Source organism: Microtus ochrogaster, chromosome 7 (assembly GCF_000317375.1).
Source record: "Microtus ochrogaster isolate Prairie Vole_2 chromosome 7, MicOch1.0, whole genome shotgun sequence".
Taxonomy (NCBI): Eukaryota; Metazoa; Chordata; class Mammalia; order Rodentia; family Cricetidae; genus Microtus; species Microtus ochrogaster.
Genome location: NC_022014.1, coordinates 31,505,595 through 31,520,600, shown reverse-complemented (window position 1 = coordinate 31,520,600; position 15,006 = coordinate 31,505,595). Strand labels below are relative to the sequence as shown.

Sequence of the window (15,006 nt, the reverse complement as noted above, 5' to 3'; positions counted from 1 at the left end):
GTCCTGGCTTGTGGCAGATGCAGACATTCTGCAGGAGACAAGGGGATTAAGCAAGACAGTTGCTGTAAAACAATCCCTCAACAGCTTTAACCACAGAGATCGTTATAGTTCAGAGGGGGAAAGCAGGGGGAAAGGTTTCTGTGGCAATTGAAGATGTAGGTACCTACTCCTGGGAGTCAAGATTCTGGAAAGGCTACCTGCCAAGTCCTAAAACTGGGTCCTCACATTACCTTTTCACTCCTAACTAGCCCTTCACACCGTGTTAGAGTGTGGGACAAGATGCCAAACTGAAGAGAGGGTCTCAGCCTGTGCGGGAGACAGCGCTTCAAATCCTCACCCATCTGTTTGACCTCTGCTTTTTATTTCTCTCTCCCCCTTGTTCCTCAAGGCAGATACCTCGGCTGAATTAATAGCAGCCATGAGTGGGGGTTCGGATGCCGAGATGGCTATTTTTGGCGAAGCTGCTCCGTACCTTCGAAAATCGGAGAAGGAGCGTATTGAGGCCCAGAACAAGCCTTTTGATGCGAAAACATCTGTCTTTGTGGCGGAGCCCAAGGAATCCTACGTGAAAAGCACCATACAAAGCAAGGAAGGAGGGAAAGTGACAGTCAAGACGGAAAGTGGAGCAGTAAGTGAGAATGCTCTGACCTCATTTTTCTGGCTCAGTCCAGAGTCGAAGTCTCCCTTGCTAGGGCTGCTTGAGCCCACAGCCACCCTGGGATCCTCCTCCAAGTGTGTGGTCCTAAGATCTGGGAGCTAAAGGAATTCAGCCTACAGGATCTCCCCCTCCCCAAGCTCCCTCGGGAACCAGCCCATTATGGCCTCTACCATCTCCCTTCAGTACCCTACTTCCAGGTCTAAATCTCCAAGTCTGATAAAAATAAAACCACCCCCTTCTGTCACAAAAATTCCTGAGTTACCTACTTAGTTCCATAAAATATTGATACATTTAAAGAAGTTTCTTGTAATGAGTGGGATGAAAAAAAATAAAAATGCTTGGCCTGGTGAAATGAGTGTAAAAGGGAAGGAAAAAATGTTTAGAATGTGGGTAGCACTGCAGTCACCAGGGGTCTTGGTGCCTCTCTACCATGTACTGATTTTATTTCCCCTGGCTATACAACCCGGGGAAGTAATGGTAGCTGGATCATGGAGGGATGGGCGGATTCCATCAACCCAGGCTGCACGAGGGTATGAAAAGCAAGCATGCTAAACCTTCTGAATTTGTACAATTAAAATACGCTCACAAAAAATAGCAACTCCTACATTATCACAAGAAACTGTCTTTCTTGGCATCAGACCTTAAAACAAATATGTTCATGGCTTTAAAAGGCACCGAATAATTATGTAATGGAAAGTATATTCCATTGCAGTTTTATAACCAAATCAAACAAGCAGACGTAAACCCTATCTCAAACTGTCCTGCTTTCTTGCCAGACTCTCACCGTCAAGGAGGATCAAGTCTTCCCGATGAATCCGCCTAAATATGACAAGATCGAGGACATGGCTATGATGACCCACCTCCATGAGCCCGGAGTGCTGTACAACCTCAAAGAGCGTTATGCCGCCTGGATGATCTACGTGAGAGCCCTTGTTAGATCATTTATTTCTCTTTAAAACAAAGCCAGAGGCACTATATTGAATTTTCTCATTTCTTTCCCAGACCTACTCGGGCCTCTTCTGCGTCACCGTCAATCCCTACAAGTGGCTGCCGGTGTACAACCCCGAGGTGGTGGCGGCCTACCGAGGCAAAAAGCGCCAGGAGGCCCCACCCCACATCTTCTCCATCTCTGACAACGCCTACCAGTTCATGCTGACGGGTGAGTGAGGCGTCTGTTTATAGGAATTGTGCACACACAATTGGGACGGACAAACAGAACTCACCCCAGTCTTATTATAAGACACCGCTGCCCCATGGGACTTGCCATTTCCAAAGAACAACACAGCCATGACATTGACTCTTTCTGGCAGTCATCCCCACTTTAGGATGGGAACAGTGACACTCCGGAATTCACTGACCTGCCCAAGCCAACAGGGCTAGCAAACACAAGCTCAGAGGAAGCCAAGAGCAGGTCTCTGAAAACAGATTAGTTACCTCTCATTTTTTTTTTTCTGGTTTGGATACAAAAGTACAAATAGATCTGGGGGTGGGGGTGGGATTACCTCCTCTAGCAGTCCAAGGAAAGAGCTCTCAGCCATATCCAGAGAACTCTGAATTCTTCTATGGATGTTGCCAACTTTGGGGACTGAGAGAGGGAATTGGAGGTGGGATGTGGATACAGATGGACCTATAGAATTTCTCCCACTGGCGTGGAAACGTTCTCTTATCAGAGTCCGTGAGTCTCACCTTACCAAACATACTCATGATGGGCCCCAGAACAGCACTGAAAACTTTTGTCTTCCCTCACCAAATGTGTTGCCGATGGATATAGCCTTAATTCCCCCCATTTCCTGTTCTTCTGTGGAGTTTTTGGTGGCCGGGGGACATTTTTTTTCCTGTTACTTTTGCTGCATTTGTTTGTAAATTGTCTTTTAAAATGGGAAAGAGGAGAACATGACACACCAGGGACCCCTGTGGCAAACTGGAACTTTCCCCAGGATTCCGTGCCCAGAAGCAGTATTGTGGTGGTCCACAGAAACTAGCCACCTCCCACAAAGTTACCCAGGACAGGCTCCCGTCAGAGGCTTCAATTCTCAGTGCTGCGATGTATGCCAACCCCTTCAAAGGACTCTCCAGGCTTTGGGGCCACCCTAAATCTAAAGTCACCCAGGCCTCCAAACATGCTTTTCATACAAAATGATGCAGAAGCATGGCACTGGCCTGCTTAATGTTATTTGAACATCGCCTGGTAGACCAGGAGATTGTTTTCTTGTCTGTTCTCCCACTAGGTGCATCTGATTGTCCATGATTTTATTCATACTAGGGGAAAGCGCCTCTTATTAATCAAATTCCAAACCCATTCCCTTGAATAGAAGCCTAAGATATTTTAAAGTCTAAGTTTGTGTATACATCTAAATAACATCTAGACTTATATTGATTTTCTCTGGAAATACTTTTAAACTTAGAATTCTCAAAAATCCACACTATCAATACAGAATTCCAGAGTTAATGGACTAGAAAAGTGATACAAACATATTATTAATATATAGACAAATATCTATAATATTAAAAGGAAAAGAAAAATAAAAGCAAACACGTATCACTTCGGACAATTTCTTATTTGGCATCACCAGAAGTCAAATGAGTGACATCAAAGGCTGGACAAGACATTGAGCAAATGTCTCCAGGAAGCCAAAAGGCCTGATTATCTGCAGTCTTAGCTAGGTCTGCAATTCATATTTAAAAAGCCATTTCCTCCTCTCTGAGTCTCAGCCTTCATGTCTAGTAAGCAGAAGACTTCACCTAAGCAGCATCTGATGTTCCTAATGACCTCACAGTCCCGTGACTCATATTCCTCACAACAGAAATCACCCGGTGCCTGAGGTTTCTTTAGACTAATCCAGTGAGGTTGGAATAACATCGAGAGGATATGAGACTGGCCAAATACTAATGACTATTCCTCTATAAGATGGGCCACCCCAGGGTCTCATCATCATAGTCTCTGTTCTCAAGTGTGCTTACATTGTCTAATAACATCATTTAAAAATAGTAATAAAGTATAACCCCCACACACATTTAGATGGCAATGATTTTAAAAAAGAAAATAGGAGGTATGAGAAAGGAGGTGGAGAAATGAGGAGGCCGCCCCTGTTGTGGGGTGTAAAATGGCACAATTGCTACAGAACACAGTGACGTGGTTCTCAAGCAACTGGACTATAATTGGGGTCTGATCCATGGTCCCCACTTCTGGGAAGATAGCCAGAAGACCTGAAGCAGGCACTCAGAGAGCACTTTGTAGGCCCTATATAGTCATGGTAGCATCGTTTACAACAGCGAAAATATGCAAGCACCGCCAGCACACACCGCCAGCAGAGGGGCAGTTAAGCCAAGGGTGGGATATTCATGTGATGGAATATTACTATTCTTTTTAAAAGAGTCAGTTCCAATAGTGCCACAACACAGATGAACCCTGAAAACGTGTTAAGTGAAAAAGCCACCAAGACAAACCCTGTGTGATTCTGCTTGCATGAGGGCTTGAGAGTAGTCACATTTGTCAACAGAGAGCTGAGGAGGGGTTGCCAGCTCCTGAGGAATGGGACAAAAAGGGGACCCACTATGCAATGGCTACAGAGGGCGGGTTCTACAAGATGAAAAGAGGTCTGGAAGTGGAAGGGACTGATGGCTGCAGAGGGAACGTAATACCACACAACTACATACTTAAGATGGTGTGAATCTAACCGGCTTCACGGCTCCATGACGAGAGTGCTTGCCGCATAAGTCTGAGGAACAGATTATGGATCCCTAGCACCCAAGCAAATGCAGCCTCGACCCGGGCCTGCTTGTAATCACAGTGTTGGGGAGTCGTGGGTGGGGATCCCCCAAACAAGCCGGCTAGCTAGACTAGCTGTACCTGTGAGGTTTAGGTCGAACTGAGAGATCCTGCCTCAGGGGATGAAGTGTAGGGCGATCGAGGAAGACTCCTCACGCCAGTGTAGGGACCCTGTGTGTATACACACACACAGGTGCACATGCACATACATACGTACACACGCCTGTCCACACACAGACACATGCAAAAATGAAAAGGTGGTAGATTTCATGTTATATGTGTTTTACCAAAAAATAAAAAATAAAATGGGAAAAAAGAAATAGATGATTCCTTGCCTCTCATTTTCATGAATTTTACTCTGCTACACCCAAAGTTGAAGTCACAGGAGCCATCTTTGAAGGGATCAAGTCTGGATTCACCTGACTTCATTGCTTTATGTTGAATACGCATAGCTTTTCACTTTGTTTTGTTTTGACTGGTGGTCTTTATTCCCTTCACAGATCGCGAGAATCAGTCCATCCTGATCACGTACGTGACTTTCTTCTTCTTTCTGGTAGGCAGTGTCTGTCTCAACCATCGCAGGCATGTGCCACAGTTCTGATCTCCATTCCCTTGTGTTTGACAGTGGAGAATCCGGGGCCGGGAAGACTGTGAACACCAAGCGTGTCATCCAGTACTTTGCCACCATTGCAGTTACTGGGGAGAAGAAGAAGGAGGAGCCTGGCAAAATGCAGGTGTGTTTGGTAGCTAGAACAAGGATCCAGACTCTGCTGGGGTGCCTAGAAGTCTGGATCTCCAGATACAAGGATTGATCTTTCCCTTGCAGGGGACTCTGGAAGATCAGATCATCAGTGCCAATCCCCTTCTGGAGGCCTTTGGGAATGCCAAGACAGTGAGGAATGATAACTCTTCTCGCTTCGTAAGTTTCTTGGTCACAAAGGGACCGACCCTTTCTGTCTTTACTTGCTATGGTCATCGTATCAAAATATTTCAGGTGCTTAGCTCTGTGTGCTTCAATGTTTAGTACTAAAAACATCGTTATCTTTTCCAGGGCAAATTTATTAGAATCCACTTTGGTACCACCGGGAAACTGGCATCAGCGGATATTGAAACATGTGAGTAACAGCCTGCTGAAAAATCTAACTGGGGAAGCAAGCCAATTTGGTTGCGGGGGCGTTCTGCAACACTTTCTATGCAAAGAGTCTACCACCATAGTTGTCTGTGAGCTATTGTCAGACTCCCTCACAGTTCACTCTCTGTACCCCGTACCTCAATCTCAGGCTGGTGGTACCCTCTCATCTTTCAGAAAACTTCCAAACCTCAAGATCAACTCTAATTTCTACCCCCATGGTTACCTATGGGTGGGCTGTGGTTTGGTAAATCTATCTCTCCAAGGTAGACTTTCACCACAGATGGTGTGAGGTGATCCGGGGACACTAGAGGTCAGCTAACACACAGAGATCATGGATTCCCATCTAAAACTTGTCCCAGGGACATGTACTTCAGTGGCTGTGCCTACATGGAAAGGTGCCTGCCAGCTGTCATGTACGTTTTGGTTCTAATATGCAACCGCAGAATGAGAATCATGACAAAATCTCACTGGAGCCAAATGAAGCATCTTCAGTTTTGGAGACTAAAGTTTACAGTATGTCGAAAGGATAGATCATTTTTCTAGTTCAATCTCTTTCTTTCCAGATCTTCTGGAGAAGTCTAGAGTCACTTTCCAGCTAAAAGCTGAGAGGAGCTACCACATTTTCTATCAGATCACGTCCAATAAGAAGCCAGAACTAATTGGTGAGAATTTAAATTTGTGGATGGAAGTTAAAGTTTCTATTACCGATTTCTCATGTTAAAACATAAATGGGAGGTGGAAAGGAGGCAGAATTTTTTTTTAAAAAAAAAACATATACCCTTCATTCTGTGTACCCAGAAATGCTCCTGATCACCACCAACCCATATGACTATGCCTTTGTCAGTCAGGGGGAGATCACAGTGCCCAGTATTGATGACCAAGAAGAGTTGATGGCCACAGATGTAAGTCATAACATATACAAACATTTTTTAAAGCCAGTTATGTATGGAAATGGCAGCAGCAAACTCTACATAGGTGTGCTCGTCTCAGTGTATATTATAAATTCTCATAAATAATGTCTTCCACCCCAACCTCTGCCCTTTCATCTTTCCTGGTAGAGTGCCATTGACATTCTGGGTTTCTCATCCGAAGAGAAAGTCTCCATCTATAAACTCACAGGAGCCGTGATGCATTATGGGAACATGAAGTTCAAGCAGAAGCAGCGTGAGGAGCAAGCTGAGCCAGATGGCACTGAAGGTACCCAAAGACCCTCTAACTGGGTTTGAATAGCAGAATTTTTGAATAGAAACACTTGGATGTCCACCCTAAACTCACGTCTCCTGTGACTTCATTTCCGAAGACGCGTGCACATTTGTTTATACACATGCCTTCCTCATCCACCTCATTTCTCATTCTCCATCACCTCATCATCACTGCTGATTCAAATAAGCTATCCCAAACCCCAACGGCCACATAGAAGCTCAACCGAGGGTGGGGGAAATGGAGACAGAATGAGGTGGAGTAATATCCCTGCTTTGTCTTGACAAAGGTAGGTAGGAATACACAACAGATTTACATATTATTTTAGCATTAGGCGGGAAAGCCTAGGAGCTAGGAGGAGAGGATCTTTGTAGAGGGTGAGAGGTGAAGGGTGCTCCTAGGCACATCTGTATGTATGTAGGTGCTGTCTACATGTAAATCCATCCAGGCCAGCAAGCAAGAAAAATACAAAAGAAACGGACAAAGAAAAATCATGTGTTCCACATATGAAAAAGCATTCAGTACATAGGAACCGCCACCCAGTTATTCCCCTGCCCCCAAACTTTCCCCAACCAACCTAGCCTGACATTCTTCTCCCTCTCCTTCTTTCCTTCTCCCTCGGTTTTCTCCCGACTTTTCCTTTGAGAACAACACATAGCATTACGCATATTTTTAGAGAGGATCACTCGGTTTAATTAACCCCCACTATTTCAGATAAAGAAGTAAGTACCTTTGGTCTAGTCAGGTTAAATGAAGAGAGGTAAAAGCTGCCTAAGAGTCCACGTACTCGGCCTCTTTCCCCTCCCTAACAGTGAGTGTCATGGTATGTTTATCTCACTCTTCCGGCAATACCTGAAGTCTTACAGGGAGGGACCATGTCATAGAGAGTCACAATAAGCACTGTTTACATGTTTATGGTTAATGAAAATGTTCTCAAATCCTACTTGCAACAAGTCACTCTGATCAACCATTCAATGGCAACCAGGCGCCTTAATATACATAACAAAGAATCTTATTTGACTTTATCTGAAATTATTTAAAGTTTTTTTAAATCTAAGTAGCAGAGTAATTAAATAGGAGAAAGACAAAGGGATGAGGATAAATGTTAAACATTTCTTGGTTTGTGTCACCACAGTGGCTGACAAGGCTGCCTATCTCCAGAACCTGAACTCTGCTGACCTGCTCAAAGCCCTGTGCTACCCCAGGGTCAAGGTCGGCAATGAGTACGTCACCAAAGGCCAGACGGTGCAGCAGGTAAATGCATGCCCTCTGTGAAGCACACCAAGGTCTACATGGCACGGCTTAGTAGCGCTAACAATTATCACTGTATCTACAAAGGTGTACAATGCAGTGGGCGCCCTGGCCAAAGCTGTCTATGAGAAGATGTTCCTGTGGATGGTCACCCGCATCAACCAGCAGCTGGACACCAAGCAGCCCAGGCAGTACTTCATTGGGGTCTTGGACATTGCTGGCTTTGAGATCTTTGATGTAAGTTATCTTCACATTAATAAAAACTGAGGGACACAATTTGGAATGTTGATGCACTAAGTGATAATCATTTATATTATTCATATTGTTTGCTTCAACACTGAGCCTAGTATAAGAGTTTGCCCCAAAATATCTAAGAGATAATAGAAAAATAATAACAATAATAACTAAATTTATTGAAAAGTCACTATATTTTTGATATTATTCTAGGGACTTCAGAATGTTGCTTCATTAAACCTTCAATGAAGAGAAGTAAATGTTACTATTATTATTACAACAGAAATTGGATATACAATAAAAATCAGTTGTGCTAAAGATTCCACAGGCATGTAACACAAAGCCAAGATAGAATCTGTCTGCAGCAATTGGTACTTATCAAGGCATCTTACACTGATTCCTGGGCATGGAAGGGAGAAAGCTCAGAGGCAGGAGCCCAGCCATAGGTGCTGGCCTCTTGTCTTCCAGGTTAACATCATATAAACTATTTCAAGTCCAGGCTTCAGCTTTATCCTGGGTAAAGAGAGAGTAAATGGTTGCAAAGACCCTCAGATCTTCAACTACTATTCCGCACCAGATCTCTGCTTTCATAGATCAGACAAGGGGGTTACCTGATGTCAACAGAAAAGAAACCAAACCGTCCATTCCATTTTACACATCAACTAAATGTCTTAACATAAGTTTTCTTTAATAACATGACAGCCAAAGATAAGAGTGTTAACCACTCCTAGAAATAGAGAAGAGAGCGTTCTACCTCTGCTAGCAAGCTTTTCTAATAAATTACTTTCCCATTCTCTTTTGCATCAGAATCATAAAGCACAGGGCCATGATTGTAGCTTGATATATATTCTTGTCTTTGCATTTTCAAAGGTGAAAAGAAAGTAGATTCTGTTAGAACTGTAGTATATTAGGCAGACAGACAGATAGACAGACAGATGATGAATAAAATGTGGAAGGTTGGTTCTCCAGGCATGCTGGTGCGCACCTGCAATCTCAGTACTTGGGAGGCAGAAACAGACAGATAGATCTCTGTGAGTTCCAGGTCAGCCAGGTTTATAGAGTGAGCTGAAGGACAGCCAGAGTTTCTTAGTGAGACTCTGTCTCAAAAAAGAAGGGAAGATAAAAGAAAGGCAGGAAAGAAGGGAAGAAGAGAGGGAGTAGAAGGAAGAATGGAAAGAAGGAAGAATTGAAGGAAAGAAGGAAGGGAGGGAGAAGGAGGGAGGGAGGGAGGGAGGAAGGAAAGAAGGAAGGAAGGAAGGAAGGAAGGAAGGAAGGAAGGAAGGAAGGAAGGAAGGAAGGAAAATTGTAGTGTAATTGATATCTGAGAACCCAAAGAATGTCCAGCCTTCATGAGAAAGGTATTAATCCCTGGGAATGTTGAACCAACGGCAATTAGCGAAAATACTTAAATTTAACCTCATCATTCTGTTCAGATTATTTCCCATAAGGAATATTTCCATTAACAGATTTTGCTCCCATGAATATGCACTTAACCTGGGAAATCTCTACTTCTCTGTGCAGTTCAACAGCCTGGAGCAGCTGTGCATCAACTTCACCAACGAGAAGCTGCAGCAGTTCTTCAACCACCACATGTTCGTGCTGGAGCAGGAGGAGTACAAGAAGGAAGGCATCGAGTGGGAGTTCATCGACTTCGGGATGGACCTGGCCGCCTGCATCGAGCTCATCGAGAAGGTCCGTATAGCTTTGATGGAAGGGTCTGTCTGTGAGGATGACTCTCAGATGCCCTGCAAAGCATTACTGTCTCCTGAGATCTGAACAAACTGGAAGAACACTATTTAGAAATCACTTCCTCTTCACAACTTCTACATGAAGAAGGGGCTAGCTTCTTTTAGCTCCTCCCTCATTAGGTCCTAATCCTGAGTCATATCCAGGGGAAAGGCAGCTGTGACCACTCCATATGTGACTGTCGGCTTCACTAGAACTGTTCTTGCTAGCTCTCATCTGCCTCCATCATAGTTCGGGAAGTCATTCACAGTAATAAATGCTTTCCTAAATAAAAACTGATGCAGAGACATTACAGTAAGCACACCAGAAACCAAGAGGTCAAATTGCTTGTACTCCTTAATAATCTATATTTAAGGAGACTAAACATTTAAAATATCTTAAATATTATTTGGGTTATTTATACTGTTTTTTTCTTACTGTGCATGGAGTCAAATATTATTCTCAGACAGAAGTATGTGTGTGTGTATGTGTGTGTGTGTGCATGTATGTGTATGTACACACTCAAGCACGTGCAGGTACATCTGTGCACATGTGGGTACCAGAGAAGGATGCTAGGTATCTTATTTTATCACATTCTGCTGCATTCTCTTGAGACCAGGCCTCTACTAGGCTGGTGACCTTCTACTTGCCCTTCAGCAATGGGGCTACAGGTAGACACACAGCCACGCCTAGCTATTATGTGGGCTCTTACACAGCAAGCACTCTTACCCACTGAGCTAATTTCCCAGTTCCAGTATATCCTTTTTGAAGCAAAATAAAATGTTGACAACAAATTTATTCGTTTAACAGGGGGGAAGTATGATAATAAAAAGCATTTAACAAATTACCTACAAATTCCTTGGGATTTATATCCAGCTGTTCTTTTAACTGACCCTAATGCTACAGATTGAATGAGAGATAATTTAGTGGGAAAGTCATTCTAGGAACGACAAAGGGACGTTTGAGCACGAAGCCTAACTTACTCTGCATTTAAAATTAATTGGTGGTGCTTATAAATCAAATGGCAGCCACCATGTCTGCATCCATTGAGAAGAGTGAGGTTGACATAGGTCTCCTTTTCCGAATTCAGCCACTGGGCATCTTCTCCATCCTGGAAGAGGAGTGCATGTTCCCCAAGGCAACAGACACCTCCTTCAAGAACAAGCTGTACGACCAGCACCTAGGCAAGTCCAACAACTTCCAGAAGCCCAAGCCAGCCAAAGGCAAGGCTGAAGCCCACTTCTCCCTCGTTCACTATGCGGGTACCGTGGACTACAACATCACTGGTTGGTTGGACAAGAACAAGGACCCTTTGAACGACACCGTGGTGGGGTTGTACCAGAAGTCAGCCATGAAAACTCTGGCCAGCCTCTTCTCCACCTATGCCAGCGCTGAAGCAGGTACTTTCTATGTCCCTCATCGAATCAAACTATTCCCCTAGAATGTTCCTATGCTGCTCTGGCCTCTGGGAGTCTATTCTATTGATGGGTTTTCTTTTCATCTCAGATGCCGGTGCGAAAAAAGGGGCTAAGAAGAAGGGTTCTTCTTTCCAAACCGTGTCAGCTCTCTTCAGGGTAAAGTATAAATTTAAACTGGAAAAATATATTCAGTTTCTGTGGATTGTAAGTATAGGATTTAGAATAAATCATGAGGGAATGGCATGGTGATGGGAATCACTTTAGATAGTCACTCTCATCAGGATAGATCTAAAGCCATACTTGGGTAGGGATGGGTGCTTTATTCTTTATTCCTTATTACGATTATCTGAAGCATTCGAGAATGTCCACATGTCCTTAGAACTTCTTGGGCACAACACATACACACACATACACACACACACACACACACACACGTTAAATGCCAATAATGAGGATACTTTTAAAGGAAGCACTTCTGACCCTCAATGTTATCCCTGTGATGGCTGCATTCCTGTCTCACTGACAGCATCATTTGAGGATGTTCTTGAGTTTCCCTTTGTTTTCTTTGGGATAGGATCTTCCCACATAGGCCAGGCTGACCTTGAATTTGTGAACTTGTTACCTCAGACTCATGTGCCACCTTGCCAGGGTTCAAATTTCCTTTGAAAATGAACAAGAGATACATTCTTTAGAAGATTCTCTCACCAACACACCTTTCACCCTGAGATGGATTGGACATCTTTAGAAAAGATGAAAGCCACCTGAAACCAAGTCTAGTGACCTGAATGGATGGTTAACTACAAAAGAATAAGACTTCTATTTACAAAATAGTGTAGCTTTTTCATTACGTCCATGAACATTTCCATAATGCAGTTATAATTCTTCTGCAGCAAGGCTCTTCTTGAGAGGAGCATGTAAGATGTCTACTCTGGGGACTGCCTGTGAGGATTTTCATGCCTCATTGCTTTTAACTAAAATGTAGGTGTGACCTACCGAGGAAATTTGTTCCTATTCTTTTCCCATCTCACTCTGATCTGTTTTATCCAGTGAGACAGATGGTTGCTTTGTCAACTTGTCTGGAAAGGTCTTTTCGGGCTTAGCTATCCAGGTTGTTTGTTTTGATTTTCTAGTGACTTGGATGCGATAAAAGCATTAAGTGAGAGACATGTGTATTCTCTATGGATAAGTGAAACACTCTCTGTCATAATCAATTATTTTATTTTCAGAATAACCCCTCCCCCGTGTACTTTAGATGGAAAATGTTTTCAGGCACCCAAGATCCACCCCCACAAAAGTATACTGCCTCACATGTCTACACTCTCCAAACAACAAAACAAGAAATTAGAAGACGCTGTGAATGATTTAAAAAAAAAAGGAAGGAAGGAAGGAAGGAAGGAAGAGCATAGGTTGGCGTGACTGCTAACCCAGGTTTTTACTGAGAATTGCTAGCTAAGGTGAACATCATGAGTGTTGGGGAAAAAAAAAGAGGCCACAGAGATCATCTTCACCATTTTCAGATGAGGCCCAGGGAGACATGGAAGGGCACAGCATCAGCTGACTCCCTAGGGAGCCTGTAGTCTTTGTTTTCTGGTGCTGGCTGAGAATTCTGCCTGTTTATGAAGGCAACCGGCTTTGCTGTCTGGACCTCGGTGTTACAATGGATACCTTGGTAATCCGCATTTATTTCCAATACTTTGGCTTTCTGGCTGTTTAGCAGCTTAAATACTGAAGCCTTCCAAAACAGCAACTAAAGCCTCATACACCAATGTCCAGTAGCCAAGAGTGTGCTGGGTAATTTTTACCTCCCCCGCCAAGAGAAAAAAAAAGAAACTCAAAACACAACTTTTTCAAGACCCTTCTGTCTCACTTTCTAGGAAAACTTAAACAAACTGATGACCAACCTGAGAAGCACACACCCTCACTTTGTGAGGTGCATCATCCCCAATGAAACTAAAACCCCCGGTAAGACACGGAACACTGATAACAAACTAGGCTCCGTCTGAAAGTTCAGTATCCGGGACTTAACTCCTTTCTCTATTTGCAGGGGCCATGGAGCACGAACTGGTCCTGCACCAGCTGAGGTGTAACGGTGTGCTGGAAGGCATCCGCATCTGCCGGAAGGGCTTCCCCAGCAGGATCCTGTATGGGGACTTCAAACAGAGGTCGGTCCCCTTGGCTGGAAGATGCTGAAGGCTATGAGTATTTATCGTCCGAGTTGCTGTGCTTTGCGCATTACAGTTCGTGTTTCCTACTTAGCATCGTTATACAAATGAAAAGTCAAACAATTCAATCCTGTGATAGAGGATAGAATAATAGGCTGGGTCACAACCTGATCTTAGAGAACCATTAGATCTCTACTTCCATTTGTGTTTTGGGATTTAAACAGATAAATTTTTTTTTCTGGTGGCCACTGGGCAAGCGATAGCCCCTTTCTGACCATTCCTTCTGTGTTTGATGAAACAGATACAAAGTTTTAAACGCAAGTGCCATACCAGAGGGACAGTTCATCGACAGCAAGAAGGCCTCGGAGAAGCTCCTGGGCTCTATTGATATCGACCACACCCAGTATAAATTTGGGCATACCAAGGTATGGCCGCGACTCCTGTACTCCTGACCCATGTACCTGCAGCCCTTCCTGTGCCTGCTGAAGTGCGGGGATGACTCGTGACTTTCTGCTTCTCCAGGTTTTCTTCAAAGCTGGCCTCCTGGGTCTCCTGGAAGAAATGAGAGATGAAAAGCTGGCCCAGATAATCACAAGAACGCAAGCGGTCTGTAGGGGGTACCTAATGAGAGTCGAGTATCAGAAGATGCTGCTGAGGAGGTAACAGCTAGGAGCAGCGGTGGGATGGTAGGGGTCCCTGCGGACTCTCCATCAGCCTTCCCCGTGCACGGAGCCTTTCATTCTTCAATTAGCATGAGCTTTCACCCCTATAACATGTCAACTTTAGTGTCCCCTTCAGGCTCGGCTTCCCTGAACTTCTCTCCTGCCCCACTCCCCATCCAGCTCACACACAAAAACACTCTGCAGCAAGCAGTTTTCATCACCCTCGTCTCTGCTCCCAGCTCCCCGTGGGATCCCACGCCAAATCCAAGCTGCTTGGCTTGGTTGTCAGAATCTTCTATTCTATTATATCTTTCATGATAGAATATCATAGCAAAGATGCTCTATCATATCTTTCATGTCTAACCACACACCTTTTTCCAGTCATGCTAGACAACTCGCTCACCTCCTAGTCTCTTATCTGTGCAGCCATTGTCCATCATTTATATCTACCTAAACACAAGTTCGTTTCTTCTTTCCCAAATTAACTTAAACAATTTATTCACACAATATTTTTGCACATTGCTATAGCTACTAGCCGTGCCCACATTTTGCTCATTCTGTTCAGTTGTATCTTTTGGTTAGCATTACATCTTTATCATAGCTTGTGCCATGGTATCTGCCTTCTCAGAGTCAGAATTCCTAGAAACTGAGCTAATAGAAATAAAACCTGCATGCTAATCAACTTAAAGATGCCTACATGTAAGGCCGGGTGGTAGTGGCGCACGCCTTTAATCCCAGCACTCGGGAGGCAGAGGCAGGCGGATCTCTGTGAGTTCGAGACCAGCCTGGTCTACA

General features: G+C 44.0%; 1 protein-coding gene across 1 annotated transcript in view; it reads left to right on the top strand.

Annotated features, from left to right (window-relative positions):
* Nucleotides 1-418: 418 nt before the first annotated feature.
* Myh8 (myosin heavy chain 8) overlaps nt 419-15,006 on the top strand; it is a 30,116-nt gene continuing 15,528 nt past the window's right edge. Inside the window, exons 1-19 of the mRNA XM_005349842.2 lie at nt 419-628; nt 1,435-1,578; nt 1,661-1,817; nt 4,928-4,955; nt 5,053-5,161; nt 5,254-5,346; nt 5,479-5,542; nt 6,123-6,221; nt 6,358-6,461; nt 6,618-6,756; nt 7,895-8,013; nt 8,098-8,247; nt 9,766-9,936; nt 11,060-11,369; nt 11,476-11,543; nt 13,262-13,349; nt 13,432-13,549; nt 13,851-13,974; nt 14,072-14,208. Of these exons, the coding sequence (XP_005349899.1) occupies nt 419-628; nt 1,435-1,578; nt 1,661-1,817; nt 4,928-4,955; nt 5,053-5,161; nt 5,254-5,346; nt 5,479-5,542; nt 6,123-6,221; nt 6,358-6,461; nt 6,618-6,756; nt 7,895-8,013; nt 8,098-8,247; nt 9,766-9,936; nt 11,060-11,369; nt 11,476-11,543; nt 13,262-13,349; nt 13,432-13,549; nt 13,851-13,974; nt 14,072-14,208 (2,432 nt within the window). The remainder of the gene's footprint in view (nt 629-1,434; nt 1,579-1,660; nt 1,818-4,927; nt 4,956-5,052; nt 5,162-5,253; nt 5,347-5,478; nt 5,543-6,122; nt 6,222-6,357; nt 6,462-6,617; nt 6,757-7,894; nt 8,014-8,097; nt 8,248-9,765; nt 9,937-11,059; nt 11,370-11,475; nt 11,544-13,261; nt 13,350-13,431; nt 13,550-13,850; nt 13,975-14,071; nt 14,209-15,006) is intronic.